The sequence below is a fragment of the Ambystoma mexicanum genome, chromosome 7q, assembly GCF_040938575.1.
Source record: "Ambystoma mexicanum isolate Mex_15411 chromosome 7q, UKY_AmexF1_1, whole genome shotgun sequence".
NCBI lineage: Eukaryota > Metazoa > Chordata > Amphibia > Caudata > Ambystomatidae > Ambystoma > Ambystoma mexicanum.
This window is the reverse complement of record NC_090941.1, coordinates 719452438-719475752: the sequence shown is the minus strand read 5'-3', so window position 1 is coordinate 719475752 and position 23315 is coordinate 719452438. Positions and strand designations below refer to the sequence as shown.

Here is a 23315-nt window from a genome sequence, read left to right as displayed (position 1 = left end):
GATCCGTGTCCACTGGCAGCTTGATTGACGGGGACGCTGACAAGTCCAGAAGGTCCGGGAACCATATCTGCCTCGGCCACGCAGGTGTGACGAGGATCATCCTGCACCGTGACCTCTTGAGCTGGTTGATGAGCCGGATCAGCAACGGCAATGGAGGGAACGCGTAAAGAAACAGGCCCTCCCAGGGGAACGAGAAAGCATCGCCCATGCTCCTCGGCTGGGGAAACCTGCTGACGAACCTCCGGCACTTGGAGTTCGTCGCAGTCACGAACAGATCGATCTGGGGAGTGCCCCACCGTCAAAAGAGGCGGTCCACTAGATCCTGTCGTAGCTCCCACTCGTGGCACGAGCACAGCTCTCTGCTGAGCGAGTCGGCGATGGTGTTTTTTATTCCTGCCAGATGAAACGGAACCAGAAACATCCCTTGGGCGACGGCCAAATGCCACAGATCCTGCAACTCCTTGGACAGGGCTGGGGATCTGGTACCGCCCTGCTTCCTGATGTAGAACATGGTGGTGGTGTCAGTGAAGATCCTCACCACCTTGCCCTTGAGGGATGGAAGAAAGGACCCGAGGGCCCAAAACACTGCCCAGAGCTCCAGGACGTTGATATGGAGGGACTTCGTCGGGAGCCAAAGGCCTTTCACGTGCAGATTTTCGGTGTGCGCTCCCCACCCTTCCAGGGAGGCATCCGTGGTCACGGTCTTCTGGTGGCCCGGGGTCTGGAAGTCCATGCCCGCCGTCAGATGCGCGCAGGTGCCCCACCACCGGATCGCTCGTCGGAAGCTCTCGTCGAGTGTGATCCTGTCCTCGAAGCTGCCGTCGTCTGAATCCAGCGCGCGTCCAGGAACTCCTGTACCGGGCGCATCCGAAGCCTGCACAGGCGGATGAGATAAATGCAAGACGACATCATTCCGAGGAGGGATTTAATGGACCTCACCCTGGCCGCGTCCGCAACCAGCATCCGCTGCACCTTGCCCAAGATGGCCCTCGTCCTTTCCTCCGACGGAGAGGCCAGAAGCGCCACTGGGTCGAGTTTCGCTCCCAGAAACAGCGCGTCTTCCGTGAGTAGTTGGACGGTCCTCGCCGTGTGCGCCGCGGCGAGTTAGCTTGTCTTTGCTCAGATGAGCCAGTCGTCCAGGTAGGGGTAGACGTGGATCCCCTCCAGGCGCAGCCGCGCCGCCACCGGTGCGAGGCACTCGGTGAACACCCTGGGTGCCGACTTCAATCCGAAGGGAAGGGCTCTGAACTGGTAGTGACGCCCTTGGACCACGAATCTGAGAAACTTTCGTTGTCCCTTTAGGATGGGGATATGGAAGTAAGCATCCTCCAAATCCAACGACAGGAAATCGCCCTCCTCCAGCTGACCCAGGACGTGCTGGAGGGTGACCATCCGGAACTTCTGTGCCTTGATGAATTTGTTCAGTCGTCGTAGGTCCAGGATGGGACGCCATCCTCCCATCTTCTTCACGAGGAAGTATCTTGAGTCAACTCCGGAGCCCCGAAGCCTCTTTGGGACGAGCTTGATGGCGCCTTTCTTGAGCATCGCCTTTACCTCCAAGAGAAGTTGAGGGACGGGATGTTCCTTCCTGGCCACAGGTGGGGACGCGCAGGCACCTCTTTAGAAACTCGAGCGCGTGACCCTGGGCCAGGGCGTCCAGCACCCAACGGTCGGTGGAGATGGACTCCCACACGCTGACTAAGCTCGCCAGCCAGCCTCCCACCGGGGTGCTTCGGTGGGGGCCTGACCCCAAGGATGGTTCAGTCCTGCCTCGACGAGGCTTTGCCGCCCTGTCTTCCCTGGCGACGACAGCGGTGTCCGCCCGACTTGCCTCGTCCCCTGTAGGCTTGTGACGACGAACGGGCCACTTGACGATAAGTGGAAAATCTGCCGCCGGAACCTTTGGAGGCACCCTGCTTGCCTCCGCCACTCCGAAAGGGCGGCCGTCGTTGCTGGAGAACACCAAGAGCCCGGGCCGTCTCCGAGTCCGTCTTGATGGCTTGTAGGGAATCGTCCACTGTTTTCCCAACAGGTTGCTCCCATAGAACGGCATGTCCAAGACTCTGGTCTGCACGTCCTGCCGGAAGTCAGTTGCCTTGAGCCATCCACGCCGTCTAAGGCACACGCCGTTGCCCAACTGGCGAAATCCAGTGTCAGCGATGTCCGTCGCTATCGTAATGGCGTGGTCCGATGCCACTTCCCCTTCCTGCAAGATCTCTAGGGCCTCTGCCCTCTTGTCGTCTGGTAAGAAGTCCAGCAGGGGGGCGATATATACCACAACTCCCTGTCTTAGCGGGCTACGATAGCCAAGGTATTGGCAGCCTTAATCGTAGTCGCTGCCGATGAGATGACTCTGCGTCCCCCGTGTCCAATTTCTTTCCCTCGCCGTCCGGCGTGGAGGTTAACGTAGAGGCCGAGGCCCCCCCCCGCTTTCTTCCTGGCCGCTGGAGACGACCGAGTCCGGGGTCGGCTGTGCCCGAAGGCACAAAGTGGCCGCGTCCGGGACCCGGTACTTCTTCTCGTACCGATCCCTTCTCGCAGGCGTTGTGGATGGGTTCTTGAGGAGGGCGAGACCCTCATCCCAGATATCGTCCAGTAGAGGTACAGTGAGGACCATCTTCCTCTTGGTCTCGCGCCGTTGAGGAAGGAAAACTTCCTTTTCCGGGCAGAGCTGGAAAAGCTCGGATGCCCTGGTGATCATGGCATGAAACGATCCAATCTCGTCGGGCGGGGAAGCCCGGGGAGGAGGTGATGACGGGAGATCCTCGTCGTAAACCTCGTCGTCTGTACCCGTTGCGGCCGTGTCAGTCCCCGTATCATCCCCACGGGTCGGGGACGGGGAGGAGGGCTGAGCAGGGCGCGATGGTTGAAAAGGAGGTGGAGGATGAATCCTTCTCTTAGGGGGAGGGCTCCCAGAAGGGCCTGGCTCCGGGTCCCCCGTCGGGAACGGTTCCTCCGTTGGTGGTAACGGCAACCTCGTCCTTATCTCCGAGCATAAAGACTGTATAGCCAACAAAATGGCCGCCGAGTTGTCTTACGGCACTGGTTAAGCGGATTCCGAAGGGCGGTCAGGAGCCCCGTCGGCACCCTCGAGGTTATCATCGTCTCCGACGTCGGGGTCCCTCCCGACGTGCTGGTCTTCTTCCACGCCAACGCCGTGGCTTAAGACTTCGATCAGCTCCTCTTCAGAGGTTGAGGCCGAATCCTCGACGACCTCCTGCCCCCCCTTTTTCTTCTCCGTCGGAGGTTTCACTGGGGTCCTGTCGATGGGCATGAAAGAGGACTCCCTCCGCGGTGGCAGGGAGACTGTGCCCCAAGGTCGCCACGACTGGTGTAGCCTCCACAGGCTGAGCCAGGGCCGCCACGACTCTCTCGATAGAGGCCTTGGCCGGGTGGATCAAGGCTTTCACCACCTTAGGTGCGCTCACCGCCTTCTCCTTGGGGGGAGGGTCACTGCCTCGCTCCCCCTCCGATGGGGCCTTTGAGCTCGACCGGGGTATCTCCAGGAGCTTTGCCGGGTGCTTGGCCTTCCTCTTACCTGAGCCAGAGCGTTGGCTCGTGGTTGATGGCGCCGGTGAGGATGCGCCCTGCCTGGCGCCCGTAGAGCCCGACCGTTCGGCGGTTCTGGTGACAGCGGACTCGCGGTGCTTGGCCTTCTGTTGGGCCCCTGTCGCCGGTGCGCCCTCAAAGGTCTTAGAACCCGCTCTGACTTCTTCTCGCCTGACGGCTCTTCCCTTCCAGCCAGTTGGCGAGACGCAGATGGCGGTCCTTCATGGTCCGCTCCGACATATTGCCGCAAAACGCACAGTCCTTCTCCACGTGCGTCTTGTCCTAATGCAGGCAGTAGAGGCAAAGGGAGTGTTCATCCTCCTTGAAGACATTTTGAAGCTGGCATCCAGGGCAGACCCTGAACAGCTTTCCGGGCGTCGAGCTTCCCTTCTCCTGGGCCATGTCCGAGATGGGCCTGAGAAACTTCTGGAGTCCTCCAAAAGCGTGGCTCGACGAAATCTTCACCCTTGAGGGGCGTAGAAGAATCAGACACGGGTCCCCGTTGATCGGATAAAGAAACGGTGGAGCTTGAGGCTCTTTTGACCGAAAAAGAGAAATTGCTCCTATGAAAAAAGCACGAAAAAAGCACTAAAGCTCGAGAGCAATAGCACGAGGATCCCAACACTTGAACGTGCAGCAAAAATCTGAAGATGGCTGCCAGAGGTGGGGCTTAGGGAGATGGCAGTCATTGGCTGTGGTCAGTATGACGCAGAGATCAGTGATTGGTTACTACTACGAAAGACAGATCAGAAACGAAACTGATACTGATTTTTCTTTACCGAGGATTCCCAGCCGGACGACGGGGAATATTCATGAGCATTCATGAGCATGTGAATCCATGCCAGACCCCATGCTGGAAATCTTTTAGAAGATTCTGTCTTTGGAGGCATAAGCCGTGGCAGGGGATGTTGACTGAGTGGTTGGGGGCTGCTGGGGCCGGAGCGCACTGTCTAGGTAGCAGGGGAAACCTGCCCTGCAGATGGATAAACTGTAGGCCACCTACCTGGTTGACACCAGTCCCACCTTGAAACTAATTCACCAGCCTGCTCTGTTCCTAGGAGTGGCATCGGCCGAGTGGCCATGTTTACTGGCGCAGCTGCCATTTTGTCGAGCTGTGTGCCAAAGTCGTGGTGCATGGCTCCCTGAGCCCGGACCCCTCAAACACACTTGGTGGTGGAGCATGAGACCTACCCTGCACATCAGGTCTAGGCCTGGAAGGTCCATTGTCGTCGGTAGTGCTGCGTGCAGGCGCCCCCTCATTGAGCCGATACTAGTGTTGCCCCTTGGGTGAACACTCAGTCAAAGAACCTTGCAGTCCCTCAACACCGATTCCCGAAGGATCCGACGACCCCTAGGCCGTGAGGACGGTCGCTGGACTAGCCTCGGTGCATGTGCTGGTACTAGAACCCGAGAAGTTCCTCCCGCTTGGGCGTTTCGTCAGGAAGGAGTTGCCCTTACAGGGTGCTACAGAAAACAGCAGCCCTCCTTTGGGCCTCGATCTCTGCTTGAAGTTTTTCAAGTCCTCTAAAGGTGATCTTTTGAAGAGCTCCCTCCACCTAGCTAGCCTGTTCTTCAGTGCGTGTGGAGTCAGTGCGTCGCACGTGATACAACCTTGCCAGCCGTGGTCCGGCCCAAGGCAGCGAAGGCAAAGAGCGACGTAGGGAAGAGCATGTTGCAGGCTGGACACATGCTGAAGCTCGCTGAAGTTGACATCTGCTGGCCAGGAGCGAGACGCCGGAGCACCGAGTAACTGAATGGCAAAGGACGACAAAAAGATAGAAGACTTCGGGGACGAGCGCGTGGTATTACAAGGCTGAAGCCAAACCCAGGAGTGCTGGTGAAATCGGCCTGTTCCCGTCGACGCGGAAAGGGGACTGGTGCCATTGAGCGGAATCAGGGGAGCGTATGCTCCCAGGGCCACGCCCTGGTGCACCTCTAAATTTAAAGAGGAAGAAGGTTTTTTCTGGTGCAAAAGGTTTAGTCTCCCGTCCCTAGCAATGGATGGACAAAGTATGGAGGAAAAGGGACGGGACATAAGTGTAAGAAGCATTCTGATTGCCGGCATCCAGAGGCACGCAGCAGGCTAGCAGAGCGCCAGAGGGGGAGTTTCCCAGCTTCAGCAGTGAAGGAGAAGCAGGGGGAACTTCCAGAAGGAGACGCCACAAGCCGGCAAGGTTCAGGGAGGAAGCTCGCACATGATGGCGCTCCTGCCAATACCAAATGATTGGAACTTTAAAATTCTGTGCAAACAATGCCTATTGAATAGCAAACTGAATGGCACTTTACAATTAAGCAGCAGAAATCATTAATATTGAATGAAATCATGAACTGAAGTGTTGAATGGAACAAAAACCATCATGAGCCAAGCAATTAAAGTGAATATAACAAATGCTGATAAAACAAATTACAGAAAAGGGCAGTTCTAAGAAGGTGGGTGTGAGAAAAAAAAAAGCTCAAACGGAACTTTTATGAACGAATGCAGTGACAAGGCCAAAGACTGGAAAGAATCTGATACGTGATGGCAGAGCCAAGCGGCTGACAAGGTTAGAATATTGTAAATCTACACATCAATGCCAAAAGGCAGAGTTAGGCATACTGGTTGCACAAACTGACGGGTGGACCATTTGGGTCTGGCAACTGAGCCGATATCAGTGAACCCTACATGTTGAAAACCCAAAGACATGGTGATGGTGAAGTTAAAGTCTAGGGGAAGGGAACCAGAGACTTAAAGAGCTACATTATTCGGTTTTGAGAATGAAGCCTCAAGACCTTTTGCTTTCTGTGAACTGTGTTCCTTGGAACTTGGGGACGGGAACCCAGAGTATTGGTTTTGAACTTCAACACCTTGAACTGGAGAAAGTTAAAAAGACTTTCATGGAACTTTCTCATAACTTGGGGAAGGGGAAGCGGCTCAGAACTTGGAGCTGAACACTCTTTCTTTTGACATCCCTACACATAGGTTAGCTTTAGTTTTGAAGGCAAGTATAGGTTGACACAAATTAGGTTGAACTCTTTGATTTAGACTTTCCTTAGTTTTGTTCAGGTAAGGACATTCCACCTTAGCATAGGGAAAGTTACGCCTTCTAACATCCTGATATTTGATTTAAGAAAGTATTTTATTTTGAACTTTAAGTCTGTGTGTCTTGCTTCATGGTGCCTTCACAACACATACCCACTTAACTGGGAACAGTGCATGGTGAAGGAAATGGAAATGGCCAAAAGTTAACACAAAACTGTTTGCATTGAAGGCAGACCTTCAGATGCTTTTAACATGCCTTGCCCACCCTCCTCCCCACTAACATATTTTGCTTGGCCCCAGGTACACCACCAACAGTAGTACTGAATGTAAAAATCTTGATCACCAAGGAGTGATCTCACCGGCACTTCCTAACCAGACTAATGCAATAGCTTCTAACAAGGCTCCCGATACGAGGCGAGCGGTCTGGATACTTTTCAAGCTAAAGACAATCCTATCACATATGCACTTAAATCATTGAAGTTAAAATATTATCTCTAGTGCATACAAAGGTGTAGGGTCAGTGAGGATAAACTGAGCGCCCAACGCTTAATAGCCACAATCAAGCAACTTCACTATTCACTTCAATCCCAGCCACAAACGTGCCACTCCTCTAGGTATAAAAAGGACACAGAACTTAAAACATACAGGGTGCCTCCCTCTGGATTGCTTAACCCTCTCATCCAAAGAGAATAAATATCCTAATGTCCACAAGTTCTGGAAAAGGTGATCACACTTGTTAACAAGTAGCTTTCCAGACCTAAAACCCAACACATCCTCCCAGTCTGACTCCTAAGATTTGCTCAAATAACAACACGATTTATTCCAAATTTCAACACTGAAGCATCGTTATGGTTTGATCTCCCAGATCCTTAAACAGCGACCAGGGTTCAAAACTATACAGGAGAGCAGTTGTAACCTGCATCTCCAGTAGCAAGGATTGCCTCCATGCCTGGGGGTCTTCCAACAAACCTAAAAACCTAACATCCTCTTCACCTCGAAGTGGGGAAAATGGGGTGTTGTGCAGGACGCCGACACCTCAGACGATTGTCGGGGTCCTGGAAGCCATTTTTAGTAAAGGGGGAGATCATGAAGGGATAATAAAAAACAATGCTGCAAAATTCTTTGCTGTAGAGATGCAGATATTAACGAAGGTTAGTGGTCCAGCATAAGCGCACCTCACTTTATGACAAATGTTTGGGAGAACGTACGAAGGGTTCATGAAGGGTACAATACAGCTGGCACTTGCAAACTCACTACAATGGAGATAAACTCAAGGAGTCACTGAACGCCTATTGGAAGACTCAGCATTCCAAAACTGGGGTTGAACTGTTATGTGAAGGATGAGTGCAGCTGCTTGAGTCTGGCTTGGCTGTCAAGGATTGTCAAGGTTGTGAATATGGCAGAGGTAAGGAAAGCGTAGCAGACTAACTACAAATAACTTTATGATCGCACCATAGGCCCCCATGGCGTTTTGTTTAAGGAAGGGGAATTGTTAAGTAAAATAAAACTAGTAAAGGGTTTTTCTAAATAAGAAAGCCCATGGAGAGTTTTAAGTTTAGGGAAGAAGAATGTGCTACTGGAAAATGATAAATGGTCTTTTCATGACCTTGTTCACTGCTCCCCAATGTAACAGATGTTCCAAGCAATGAGCCATTGTCCGATACGAGTGCTTCAAATGGTTCTGGTCTTGCTGCCAATTTCAAGGATCTGTATCAAGGGGAGAACTATCACCCCGAATTGAAGACCATTTTCTTTATTACTGACTTTAGTTATGATATTTGTCTGGTTCTATTGGTGCATTTGATCATGCCATTCCTAGCCTCGTCCTGTTCATTTTTCATGCTGTCTCTCGTTCCTGTCACCACCTATCGCCTCCTGGTTTACCATCCTTTTTTCACCAGATTCGTTTTCCCTCTATTATGGGGAAAAGGTGTTGTGGTCTGACCTCCCGTATCATTCAAGAGCAGACAGGGTTCATGAGCTATATATTAAGTGTTACTCACCTGAGTGACTAACGTACTCCTAGTGCATAGTCCCCTTTCCTCCATACTGTATGGGTGTCCCTCAAGTAGGGACGGAACAGACTTATTCCAACACTTAAGACATTTCCCCTTAAATTAACTGGCGCATGTCCCCGCAGGCTCCCTTAAACCGACCCACCAGAGCCACACCTCAGTCCCCTTTTGACGCGTCGGCTGTATTACACTAATAATCTCACTGGTCTTATTATAGGGGGGATGGATGGTGGGACGTATGGAGGAAAGGAGAGTACGTTGGTCACTCCGGTGAGTAACACTCACTTACTCCTATGTTCATCTCCTTTCCTCCATCCTGTATGGGGGATTACAACTACAGCAGCCTGTGGAGGAGGGCCAGACCCTGCTAGGCAAATGGATCATGCAGCACCGCTTGACCAAATGCTGCATCTGCCAAGGAACTGGTATCCAAGCAGTAGTGCTGCAAAACACAGAAAGTGGCCAATGTTGCTGCCCTGCTGATCACCTGCCATGGAATGTGGCGCTGGTATGCAACTGCGGTCACCTTGGCTCTTACCGCATGCACGCCCTGCAGCAGATCCTTACGTTGCACCTTGTATGCTTCCGGGATCATTGCAGTCATCCATCGAGCTATAGATGGCTTGGAGGCTTGTTGCCCAGGCCTGGAGACTCCAAATGTTACAAACAGTACAGTCTTGCGGATGCCATTTGTTCTGTCCAGATACAATCTCAACGCTAACCTGACATCCAGGCAGTAGAGTTTGTTCACCATCTGCCTTGGGGTCCGGAAAGAATGCAGGGAGCACAATCTCCTAGATGATATGAAAGGACACCACCTTTGGAAGGAACTTTGGGTACAAGCACAGCCTATCTTTATGAATCTAGTGTACGGTTCTGAGGCGACTAACACCTGAATGTCACTCACTCTGAGCTGACGCAAGACCAACCAGGAGGTTAAGAGTGACCAACGATAATGTCTGCTGTGGCCCATGGTTCAAAGGGTATGTGGGCTATAGCACCTCACACTACATGAAGGTCCCAAAAGGGATGAAAGCGTTTTACCAGGGTATACAGCCTGGTCAGGAATTCAAGTTTTTTACTACAGGTTTGACCGAAGACCAGACAAGAGAGTCCAAGTTCCTGTATGCGCCAATAGCGGCCAGGTATGTTCGGCAGGTATCCACCTGGTCACCCGATCTGGCGAGATAGGCCAAGCATGACTTGGTCAAGGGTACATAGTGGATTCACCACATTTTCCTATGCCCAAAAACAGAATCTTGTCCATTTGCTTTTGTACTGCTTGAGGGTAGGCTGACTTCTGGCACTTTGAATGATCTCTAAATTGTCGCTACAAAACTGCAGGTGCTGGAGACTGCACCGCCTGCTGCCCTATTAGAGGGCCCTTCCCGAGGGGAAGCACCATCTCCAGCTGGGTTGACAACTGGCGCAGATCCAAGAACCAAGGTTGTGCCAGCCAGCTAGGAGCTATGAGGATTATCTTAAAGTTGCTCAAGTTCCTGATCTTGCTCACGACCTTGTGAACCAGCGGTGTGAGTGGGCATGCATATGCCCACATCCTGTCCCAAGGTATCTGGAGTGCTTCCCCAGGGAGTTGCATCACCTTCCTCCCCAGAACACAAATTGCCGACACGTCAGTTGTTTACCGTCAAAATCTGTCTGTGGTGGCCCCATCTGCTTAATACTTCCTGGAGTACTTTCCCACTCAGCTGCCACTTGTAATTGTCGGGGCCAGACAACAGCCAGTCCGCTTCCAGATTGGAAGCTCCCGGAAGATGAGCTGCCGAGATCCACACCTGTCTGATAGCCCATTCTCAGATTTCCAGGGTGAGTGAGCACAGCCGCGGGGATCTGATGCCCCCCTGTTTGATATAGTACATGCAGGTTGTGTTGTCTTTCTGAATGCACACTGACCTGCCCCTAATGGTCGGGAGAAACGACTTGCGGTCCAACCAGATTGCCATAAGTTCCAGACAGTTGATGTGATTCTGCCGGTCGGTCTGGGTCCAGAGCCCATGCACCAGGTGAGTGTCCCAGAGTGGCTCCCCACCCATGGAGGGAGGAGTCCGTGTTAATGGTGTACTCTATGGGGGTGGACAGAACCGCCTGCCCAAAAAGACCACCTCCTCCTGCTGCCACAATTTGAGATTGTGGTCCAGATGTTGAGTGATGCAGACCTTTGTCAGGCCCGACTCCTGATCCCAGGAATCAACAAAATGCAACTGAAGCTTCGTCATGCGGAGTCTGGTTTAAGGGACAGTCAGGAGGCATGCTGCTAGAACGCCCAGAAAGTGATACCACCATGCCATGGTGAGGGACCTGCTGTGGAAATGGAAGACGGCTGTTGAATCACCAACCTTGAACGCATGGGGAATACCCTCTGCTGCTGTGTGTATCACAACAGACTGGAGGGGGGGGGGGGGGGGGGTCGAGAGTAGCACAAGTAAAAGCCCTGCCCCTGCTGGGGGAGGGGCATCTACCATCTCGCTCTACAAGGGAGCAAACCTCTGCTACTAGTGATGGTGTACCGATCTGTGGGGGAGGGAGGTGGGTGACCTCGGGAGGGGAGAACGAAGCGGTAACTGGAAACCGTAGAACACAACTGATGATCCATGCGTCTTGAGAACTTCAACCGCCAAGCCTGACTGTGCTGGGCCAGCCTGCCCCCAACTGGGGTGCTGTAGACCTGAAAAGAATGGTCATTGTTTTTTCTGGTCAGAGGCTGATGAGGGGCACTGGAAGAGCCCCTTGAGCTTCGTGGTGTTTTCGCCTGTGCTGACTGGGAGATCAGTCAGGCTGCCTGGCTTTGCGGTCTTGAAACCTGCGGAAACCGCCAAAAGATCACTCCTCGTCTGAGCGAGATTGACTGTGAGAAAGGCGTTGCTGCTGGTTTGGTAACAATCACCAGCGACTTTGCTGTGTGAGAGCTGCTCTTGTCCAGCTCTTCAGGTGGAGTGGAAAAGATCCCCTCCTTCAAAGGGACGGTCGGGTTAAACCTGGTAGCCATTAGCCAGGCTGTGCGCCTCATGTCCATTGCCAGACAGATCGCTCTGTTAGCCGTGCTGATGTGACCTACCATGGCCTCCTTCATGTCCTGTGCCATGAGTTTCGCCTCAGCTAGGCCTACTTTGAAGGAAGCTTGCTTGTCCTTAGGGATGTCAGGCAGGAAGTCTGCGATTTCCCTCCACAGGTGCCTATTGGCCACAGCCAGCATGGCGTCTGCGTTGGCCTGCCTGAGGTGTAGGGCCAGCATTATTAGAGTAGACCTTCTTGCCATAAGTTTCTAGAGTCTTTTCTTCCTTGTTCAAGAGGGCTGCTGAGGCAGTTCGACGATCACGCCTGGGGCTTGGCATGCATGGATGCTTGAGCAATAACCGATGACTGGGGGGGTGAGGGGGAGGAGGACCGCATGAGGGACATTAATTGGTTGAAAAACCTGTCCTCACAGGCTGGCCGAGCACGATCCTGTACTGAGGCGGTGGGGTATGCCTGCGGCCTCCCCAGGCCTTGTCCGTACCCGAGCTGTTGCGGTATGACGTGGTCCAGGTAACTGGCGCCATGGGTACCCAGTCTGCCCTTCGAGTAAAGCTCCTCCTCTGTTGATCACCTGGCTGGCAGGCCTCTGCCTGTGGGGGTTCCTGCCTTTGAGGATCGGAAGTGGCAACCATCTGGTCTCGTGCCGCCGCCATTTTGTCCGTGCCTTAAGTGTGTGGACCTGTAGCAGACGCGTCCCAGGCTCAGACTGCATGCCTGTATGCACCGGCTCTGCCCCGCATTCCACCTCAGGTGTAGACCTGGTAGGCTGAGAGCCCTTGGCCTCCCGGCCGGTTGTGGTGGCCCTGCATATAGGTGCCCCCTCAAGTAAAGACACGGTATCAGGACAAGGCCCCTCTGGAAGAATACCAGTAGTGGTATAGCTCACAGGCGGTGGTAGGGTCCTTGGACCCCTCGGCTGGTAGCTGCGTGAGCATCTGTGCTCCCTGAGACTGCGTGAGGTCTGGATTGACCCCTCCCACCGGAAGGCTTCCCCGGGAAGGAGTCACCTATGCAGGGTGTTAGAGAATAAAGCACCTACCTTTTCTTGTCGTCCTTTGGCCATAGCCCTTGACGTTCTGTGGAGGAGTCTTGTTGAAAAGGTCTCTCCAACGCACAAGCCAGTGTTTAAGCGACCTGGGCATGAGATTGCACGTGGAGCACCCTCACCCATTCGTCGTCTTCACCAAGGCACCGAGACCGAGCATGCAGATCTGCTGTGGGGGAAGGAACTGTCTCACGATGGGCACTTGCTGAAGCCTGTCGAGGCAGACATGCGCCAGGGACAAACTAGGGCACCATTGGACAGTGTTCCCAAATCTGTAAAAGAAAATGAAAAGATTTCGTTGATGGGGCATGGAATTACGAGGCTTGAGGCCTCACCAAGGAGCGCTGATGCTAGAGTCTGTTCCAGTCGACAAGGAAAGGGGGACCGAGGTGTGGCGTCAGTGGGCGGGGATAAGGGGGCCTGCACTCCCAGGGCCGTGACCTCAGCGCGCCATTTTATTTAAAGGGGAACTGATGTTTTCTGGTGGAAAAAAGGTTCCATTCCTGTCCCTTGCAAGGAACGCTCATACAGGATCGAGGGTACGGGAGAGCAGTTGTAACAGTAGTCCAGCAGCAGGGTTTGCAGCTGTGCCTAGGGGTCTCTTCTGACAAACCTACCTTCCTCTTCACCTCCTGCTGTCATCGTCCTTTATAAAAAAAACATCTGTATTACTCTGCAATTACTTACTCCTGTAGTGCATGCCTTGTTCACACACTACCTCAATGGGCACTCATGTGGCCTACACAGTGAAGCACTCTACAAAATGCCTAAAATAGACAAATCACGAATTATAAATAGGGCAAAATAACGCTTACTGGAGACATTTCTGTTCCAGTTTCACCTAGTCTAAAGGACAAACATATGGTAAACCAAGCCACAGACATGTATGTCATACAATACCCACATGGCAGGCAAATACTAATTAATATTTTCTAGCCTTTCAGATGAACAGAACCTTTACAAAGGTCTCATTTGTCGAGACCAAGGCAAATTCAGATAAAACCTTCAATAGCAAGATACCTCAGACAGACCTACACATCCATTCTATGCCATTCCAGATTGCGTTATCAGATCATTTCAAAGTAATATGGGCCACAGTAATACATTGAAAAGTTACACAATTACAGAATAGGCAAAACTACAAGGCAGCGGTTAATAAAGATTAAATACTTTTTTTTAACACAATGGCTTCAGTAAAAACAGTTCGCATTTTTAAAAAGGGAACATAAAACACACCTTTGCAACATCGACCAACTGACACTGAGGAATAGTGTACAAAGTGGAGTGGCAGGCTGATGCATCAATCCCTTTTAAGACAACTGCTGTATAGATCACTGTGGCGCACGTGCTTCGTTTAACACTGAAGGTGTGGCATTAACAAAACTCCCGATTCTCAAGGTAATTGTCATTCTCTGCAGTAAGCTTTGTCTAGCCATTTTACTAAACAAGGAAGATAAACTTCCAAGACACGAATAGGTACTTAATTGACTTCCACAAAATCTGTTTGAAGCCAAGTGACTGTCTAGGGATTTCAATCACAAAGATACGATAACAGCATGGGAGATTTCGTGGAGGTGCAAAGGGTCTATAACTAGATGGTAGACTACAGATGACGCTCTTACAAGATATTTTAGAACATTACTGGAGGTGGGGTTTACGAGAATTCAGTTTTATGAAATATCGCTGCTTTTCTTTTATTTCAAACATAGCTTTTGGGACAAATTCTTAGCCCCAACACAGTAAAGAGCTACTAAACACCGAGATTTCTCTACGTTGGTATGGACAAGTAAGGAGTCAGACAAATCAAGCATATATAAGCATGATGCAATGGCAAAGTCCCTGAAAAATTAACGTTAGCTGCAAATTTGTTAGAGATGAGCATGGTGCAAGTGGGAAAGGCGCTTTGCTGGTTTGTGAAGTAGATCTAGAAACCATCCTCATCTAAACATTGAAAACTCACGTAGTTGTCCTCGATCAATGGAAGACTAAGTTGTGTGGATAAAAGCCTGCAGGTTGGCTGGCAATAGGAACAAATACTGTGGCAACTACCATAAATCTTGGTGGCAGTAGATCGTAGTCTCCTAAACTCACCCACAAAATTCAAAAACAGTGCACGCCATAAAGATGGACAGTTCATTCTGCACAACATTTAAAATCTTGCATCAGTCACCAGCAAAACGTGCATGATTGTGCATTGTGAAGCTACTCAGGCACCAGTAGATTGCAGTTTGCAGCGTGCGCAACATCTTCAAATACAGCAATACATCAGAAAAAAATCCATCAAGAATCATCCATAAAATAAGTTCGACTAGGATGAAAACGTGCAAAGCAACATCAGGAAATACTTGTGACCACTTGATGTTTGTGTTGGGGCAGAATAAAGGCAGGCAAGCATATGTAATAAAAGGAATTAAGGTGTGGATACATTAGGGCTGAACAGATATTTATGGACTGAAGCAAATTGAGAATGGGGAAGACCGATGTAAAAATATTGCATATACCATTGTCAAAATTCTTTCAAAAGAGCAAGATCTGTTAGACAATTGAGAACTAAAGTAAAAAAATGTGCAAAACAGTTTCAATGTAGGAATCTACCAATAAATACCCTTCAGTAACAAAGAACATTGCAAAAAATATACTGTGCATCAGTCATGAATATTTACAGTCTCATGAAGAATTCCTCAAATACTTTTACTTCAAAACCCTACCTCCCATGTTTATTGCTCCACGCGGGCCCATATCACCCATTCTCATTTCCTGTTCTCTCTGAAAGCAAACATAGTTTGTATTGTCAACCTATCATTTATATACATTGTTTTCTTCCCAAAGTCACAGTCCCTGGCATAATGTACAAGTCTGCATTTGATAACAAAAGAGTAGAGGGAGAAATGCAACAATCCATCATGTATGTCGGCACCTAAATTACGAATAGCATTTTAAATCCTGGTGCTGTAAATGCATGTTTGTTTTTGGCCAGTAATACAAAGATTACCAACAGAATTAAGTTGCTGCAGTATTTACAATCGACTATATGTAAGCTTTGACCGCTAAATGAATTCAGCTTTAAAATATCAGCTGACACTTTAAAATGTATTGAACATTTGCAGATTAGTCATTTTCTTGGGAAGGAACAGTTAATGCTCTACAATGCATTATTGTATATGTAAATTAAAATAAACAGGATATGATTAATGTGCAGGTCAATAATATGAGTTGTATGAAATATTAAACGCATTCACATACTGTATTACAAGTTATATAAAAACGTAAAAGCATCACGAGTGGGTGCAGGGGTGGACTTGCCTGTAAGAAACTGTTATTTACAAATGTTCACATAAGATAAGGGGTGGCCTTGCTGGAAATGTGTAATATGGGGCCACTTTAAAAACTATTTCCAGGGCCTCTTTTGGCTCCCAGTCTACCCCTGGTGATGTGTAGCAATCTGCAGCAGATCATTCCTGCCAAATCGTAATCGAAGGCACATTCAATACTTAACATGCAATTTGACCAATTTCATTTCACATTTACAATAAAACTTATTTGCAAGTAACAGGACTACGAGTGCATTCATTAACTGGGCTGTTACCAACTTAACATTTAGCTCCATTATCCAATTCAAGTGAAATAAGATTGATCGAGTACCAAATCAATTGTGCAACAGGTACTGCGTAAGTGGACATGTACTTACCTTTCATGATCTCGTAAGTAACGAGGTTTACATAATTATAGATCTGCCAATACACACGACTTGTCATCGTTAACTAGACTTTGGTGTACATGTAATTGGTTAATGAGTAATGTTGAAGATAGCAACCCAGATATAATCAAGCATTTCCATATGTTCTGCTGCAGAGTAGATTTACCTGTGAATATCAGGGTAATATGGATTTTTTTTATAGTTGTAATGGAGTAACAATGCAGACCGTCTACAAAATGGTCCATTTGAATCATCAGTATAAGATAAATGCAACAATTAAACTCTGGTGGTCATTGACTGAATACTCTGCAAATTCTAATCTCTTGAAGGAGCACATACAGTTCCTGGCAAGTACACATTACTCGAGACTAGTGAGTAACATGCTCAAAATGAAGAAAAAACTGTACATAAGCATCTGCTTATTAGCATTGAAGGGCTGGCCAGCATGCTTACTCATACAAAATTGGATTGTTAAATAAAAATGCGAAACCGGCAACATAGGAAATGTTACTTACCTGTGTAATCTGGTTGCAAATATGCATGCTGTGCATAGGTAGCCATATGGTTGGTTGGATTACAACTCATTAGCTACATTTAAAAAAAAAAAAAAAAGGAGCATACATAACTAAATGCCTGATTCGCATGTTTATCCCCATCTTTGTCACTTGAATTGACTCCATATTTAGATTGCATTTTCACACCATTTGGGTTTATCTTTTTACCAGTAACTGCCCAAATCTGATATGACTTTACGATATTTTGTTTTTACATGTGCAAAAATCATAAGGTGTATTCCTAACCATTAATTACCTGGTCACGACTGTTGAAAATCCCTATAATCTACATAGGTTTACATTACCCCGAGCCCCTTTAAGCATCGATAGCTTCACTCCATATATGTAACTCAGAGGTGTTGGGGAATGAAAACTGACTAGTTGCGCGCTATTAGACTGACATGAAAGGTCACTCACCTCACCACATAACCGCACATTTCTTAATCTCCACGAGTAAATATCACACCATCGTCTAGTAGAGAGTGCACATTTTGAGCCCTGATGCAAAACTTCAAATGTAACGGTGTGTCAGCTATTTAGGTGAAGTGTGCATGTGACTCTACAAACACGCTCCAATAATGATCGTTTGTGAGGTTTGCCTTTTGTGCATGAATCTGTTTCAAATACCCATGCTATGGCTGGGCCAGGTTTCTCTTCATTTGGCTGGAGCATGCAAGAATTCTTCCCATTGTTTCTGCTGCTCCTAGTGTATTTTTAATTACCACGTTGAGTTTACCCTATATGATTTAAGGTATTGTCGATTTGGTAGGCCATGCTGTCTGACGGGTGACCTGTTCCATTTCATCCCATTGATCCCGGGTGAATCTTGCCACGAGCGAGATGATGTTGGCAATTCTAAACTAAGAGGCGTAAGTGCCAATCCTTCATAAAGTGTTTTACTTTCCTTATTAGAGAGGCATTCCAGGTTTAATGCTCCCCCTCCTCCCACCCCTCTTCCTGGTTGTGGCTGTTGAAGTGTTTAGCCTTTGCTGGCCCCTTATGCACAGCGGGTCGCTAGGCACTGGCCTATATTTCTCGTCTATCCTTGCGTTAACTGGTTTAGTTAGTACAGAGTTGGCTGAGGATGGAGTGATTTTTTAAAGAATGCTTTTAAGGGAATGGATTGCGAGACTGACTTTTCTTTGAGGACATCCTCATAGTGTCTTCACTTTGGGTTCTTCGTTTCAAGGTAAAATCTTGTAGCTATTCGTCTTAAGAGTTCGGCATGGTATGGAGATAGAAGAGTAGAGTACTCTGGGTTATTTTCTTCTTCACCTCCCCCCCCTCTCCCCCCTCCAACCTCATCTAAATAGAGGTTTGCCCCTACTAGGTTATCTGCCACCCTCCAGTGCCTGCTAGGTTTGGGCTGGTACTGTTTTGTCTTAGGACGGTATTCTGGCCCTGCCCTCCTCTTTTTGGGGAATCCGCCACAAAATGCCATCAAAGATTCCATCTTTCCCATAAGCAAATTAAATCTTTCTTCAGTCCAAGTGCTTCCCTGTTGGGTAAACTGATGTGGTGCTAGAATTAAGTCTTCATCTTCTAAATCAAACCCAAAAGCAAAAAGGTACTACTGTATTTCAGCATAACAGATTCAGATGCGACCTTTCCTTGTCTGGATGACACTTCCCTTTCCTCTGAATGTGTACAAACTGTTTTGGGAGTTTTAGACGTCGAAGCTTCCTTTTGCCATAGAGGTTTGCTTGGGTGTAGTGTGTCTATTAGAGGTAGTCTGCGAGTGCTCCAACAGTCCTGAGTTTGTGCCCATTTGAATTAAATTCATCATATCCAATCCCTTCAATTACCACCACCCCTCTTCATACCAGGAAATGTACAATTCTACAGTCTTTGCACAGTCGTCGCGATCCCTTGCAAGACAGTTCTTGTACTCGGTGCAACTCCTTCCGAGGATATGTGGTATTGCACCTAAGGCAGGATTTAATCGAGTCTTCTCCATTGCTATATACGATTCAACATTCGATGATTATACACAGCACTGCTCTCCATGTTTGATGCAGTCGCTCAGCGAGTTAGGGTTCGGCCTAAATTCTCAAAGTGCTTACTCCCGGGAACTTTTTTCTGCCACCGAGGTTGGACGCAAAACGCAATTGTACCTTGCAGTGTAAATGATCATGGGTACCAGTAGGGATAGTTAAAGGTATGCACCAGTCAACGCACACTTTTTCAAATTCGAAATAAACATGTAAAACTCAACACGAAGCACTAGAAGGTGGCCTATTTAAAGCCTGTGATTCTAAGAATGACAAGTTCCAGAAAAAAAAAATTCAATCGTTTTAGCCCTTTAAAATGGACACTAGGCAAATGAAACCTCTACTCCAATATAGTCACACCAACACTTTGCTCTGAGAACGGATGGTTTGCGGCCTTGTGCCCTAAAGTCAACAGTTCCCAAGCATATACTTCACACGTAATTTGATTTTGGCGATGCCAGTGGTTACAATTTTAACACGAGTCAAACAGTTAGATAATCTTCAGGTGAACACTTAATTCCCAGCCCTTAGGGTAATCCTAGAAAGGGATCACTGGCCAGGCTTCTACCTAACAAATTTAAGAAAGTGATTTAGGGGCAGGACTTCATGCCCATATAACCCTAGGTGGTCAGGGGGTGACAAACCGGTATGCAAACTTACTCCACCCGACCCAGATTTCTCCAGAGAACTCTGCTGGTGGGGACAATTTTCTATGCTTTGTCCCATCAAGGAAGGCCTAGGGTTTCGAGGCACAGAGGTCACTTGCAGACAATGAATTTAGTTCCGGTTTGTCACAAGATGGAACCAAGGAGCGGAGAACATTGTTCCCCGGATCATACCTGAAGCACAGCGAGCCACTTAAAAAGCCCGTAATGCAGCACCCTCGCCACCAACCACTCACTCGCACCATCTGCTTGCACCGTCCCCATACTACAGCACCTCAAACTCATTTCCCCAGGTTTAGCGCAGCAACAGCAGAATTGGCCAATACCCCAGGCTCCACAGCCCCTCCCACTTTTCACCTACACCCCCAGGACCACCCAAAAGTCATGGAAAGGTAAAAACCAAAAGGCACCACATACCTTTCCTGCAAGCCAGCTCACAAACACTGCCACCAAACTATAGCACCCAAACCTCCGCTCTCGCACCCAAACCAGTCCAGTCCAGTCCTAGCCACATTTCCCTCTCCTCCGACCCCTTGTTCCTTCTCCACAATCCACCACCACACCGCCCACGCCCCACCACCACTCTACTCATTGCCAGGCTTCTTTCCAGCACGTGCTAACCCCTTTAACCCAACCAGCCCAGCATCCACAAGGACAACCCACCAAACCTCCTGCACCCTCATCAACGCCAGGTCAGTTTCCAAACACAAATTCAACATCTATGACCTCATCACAGATGAAAACCCAGACATCCTTTTCATCACTGAGACCTGGTGTTACGACAACTACGAGCCCAACGCACACCAGACTTTTCGCTCCTAGCTACAACCTCACTGTGTGGAACAGTTCACGAAGGGGAGGGGGGCTCGCAATATTACACAAACATTGACTACAGCTAATAATCAATAATAATAATTTAATTAATATTAAAAAAAATAATAAAAACCAACACTACAAATCTCTTGGTAAAACTGCAACTCACCCTCCAGTTTCCTACTCATCTACAGATACCCTCCATCTCTCTTCCCCACCCTCCCCCCGCAATCCCGGCTACAACAAAAACTTTGCAGACACTTGGTGAAGCACTAGCCACCAACATCATCCTACATTCTACACACAGTCTTAGGTGATTTCAACATATGGTCAGACTTTGCCGCAAACCCTATTACCCAATCACTCGAACAATCTACTAGAGTCACTCAACCCGACAATACATCTCCACACGAGAAGCACACCCATAATGCGTTTCAGTACCACAAATGTATCTACCCAGCTCTCCCAGCCCCCATCATGGACTGATCACTCAGCAATACATTTCTGCATACCATTTAACACAGCGGCTGGCCCTCGGGGCAACTTACGACCACCACCAACCAACCTCCACATGTGCAGGTAGCGTTGCACGCACAATCCTCAACCATTCACTCAAATCACGATCTTTCCCGAAAACCCTAAAAACCTATACGAACCCCATTCTAAAAAAAAAAAAAAAAAAAAAAAAAAAAAAAAAAAAAAAAAAAAACTCGACCCACTAATCCCCCGAACTACCGCCCCATCTTCAACACACGCTTCATCGCCAAACTTATGGACCACGCAGCATCCAAACCGCTTGGCCACTTTGCCGTAACCAACAACCTCCTAGACCCTGCACAATCAGGCTTCAGGCCACTCAGGGGACCAGAATCTTCTAGTTTTCATCTGGGACGACCTAAAAAGGACAGCCAACGCAGAAGGCTGTGCGGTACAAATTCTGCTGGATCTTGTTGCTGCCTTCAATACCATTGATCACTATTCTACTAGACATGCTATCAGTAGGACTCAGAAACAGCCATCTCATGGATCTTTAACTCAAACCTATAACAAATCATGCACTTCCACATCATGACCAGTAAGGAACTGTGTCCCATGTGGAGCCTCCCTTTATCCCCTAATTTTCAATTTCTACCTAATACCACTGCATGCAATCATCCGCTCATACAATCTTAACTGCTACAACTACACAGATGACACCAAGATCATCCTCAAAATCCCAAGGCTCAGGCAGTCCTGACCGTCATGCCTCTTGGATATTGAGCACTAGATGACAACCAACCATCTCATCCTCAACCCAGGGAAAACTGAAATCCTAGTCTGAGTGAAAACTGCCCTCCTCCCCCAACCGATTCTGTGGCCTCAGGATAAGCACTTGAAATCACACTGAAATCTGTGGTAAAAACGTGGGATGCACATTGGACACCGACCTATCCCAACACAACACTACTGTATCCAAAACCCATTTCTTCCATCTACAGATTCTCAGACGCATCTTCCCTTACCAATCCCCACCGCTTCTCGGCCATCAACTCAATCATCCTGTCCTGCCTAGATTACGCTAACAGCCTCTACCTAGGTGCTCCAGCATCTCAACTAAGGAAACTCCAAAGCATCCAAAATGCAGCACGCCTGCTCATAAACCTACCCGCCAGTGAACGCATCAGCGCCACACAATGTCCTCCAGTGACTCCTGATTGACCAATGTGCTACTTTTAAAGCCATGTGGATCACCCACTGAGCCGTCCACAACACCGGACCGGATTTCCTTAGAAAGTCAGTCATGCCGAACCAGCCCTCAAGGAATCTCCTATCTCGCATAGCATTTCGCCTAGTGGTCCCAACTCAACTGAGGCTGGGCGGATCCACCTTCTCCGTCCAAGTGCCAATATGGAGCTCTCTACCCCCTACTCATGTGCAACACTGAAAACCATCTGAAATTCAGAAAGGATCTAATATCCTGGCTCTTCCCATAACATCCTTCTGAATCCAGTCTACCGAACCCAGTCAGGCCAGCCAATCGGGACAGGACACACTTGCACTAATTACAACACACAGGCTGGCAGCATTCACAGCACCCCACCCGACATACTCCCCACCATAAACATCCATTAACTAATAAATACTCCAGGGAAGCCAGCAGTCGTGGCACACCGCAATAAACTCACCCACCCCACCACACTTACCCTCAAACCTGAGAACGCCAATCATCTGGATCTCCATAACCCTACACATTTGCAACACTGAAAACCACCTGAAACTCAAAAGCTGTACAAATCATGGCTCTTCCCAATATGACCCTGAACAGTTGTTTGCCGAAACTACACTACCGAACCCAACAACCCTTATACCAAACACACCATCACCCCCACGGACACTATCCGACAAATAGACGAGTGAAACCAACAACCTTTATGCTGTGGCACACCGCAACAAACTAACCCATGCCCACCGCCTCAGACCCTCACACGAGAGACCATGAACAATGAGACCATGCCTTCCACACCGCACAAAGATCGCTCCAGCCAAACATCTCCAAAGACTTAAGTACGTATAACCTCGAAGATTACAGTATGTATACCTTACACCACACCTGTGGACACAGGACGCAGGCATGGTCAACCATCCATGCACCATAGAATGGAGCTATGGCTATGCTTTTCGATCTAGCAGCACATACAGCCGTCCACACAAACACCTGATGTACCTCAACACCTCTGCCACTGGCATACAGAGACTACCAAAGAAATTCGGCATAGCGGCCACACATTGACTCCCAACAATAGCATCCTATCGCAAACCACCAACAGCGCCCACCCACGTGCTTGACCTCTTTTTGGGCTCCTTAGACGAGCCTAGCCAGCCACACAAGTCCTAGACTGGTGAACAGTCACACAAGTCCTAGACTGGTGAACAGTCACACAAGCATCTCCC

At 48.8% G+C, this 23315-nt stretch overlaps 1 protein-coding gene across 4 annotated transcripts in view; it reads right to left on the bottom strand.

Annotated features, from left to right (window-relative positions):
• The window catches only part of PSPC1 (paraspeckle component 1), a 998435-nt gene that overhangs the window by 626123 nt on the left and 348997 nt on the right, over nt 1-23315 (bottom strand). For all 4 annotated transcript variants that reach the window (XR_011284271.1, XR_011284272.1, XR_011284273.1 and 1 more), the window contains exon 7: nt 15373-15430. Coding sequence is in view for 1 of the 4 variants with exons in the window: in XM_069640796.1 (XP_069496897.1) it covers nt 15373-15430 (58 nt within the window). In the remaining 3 variants the exon portion in view is untranslated. The remainder of the gene's footprint in view (nt 1-15372; nt 15431-23315) is intronic.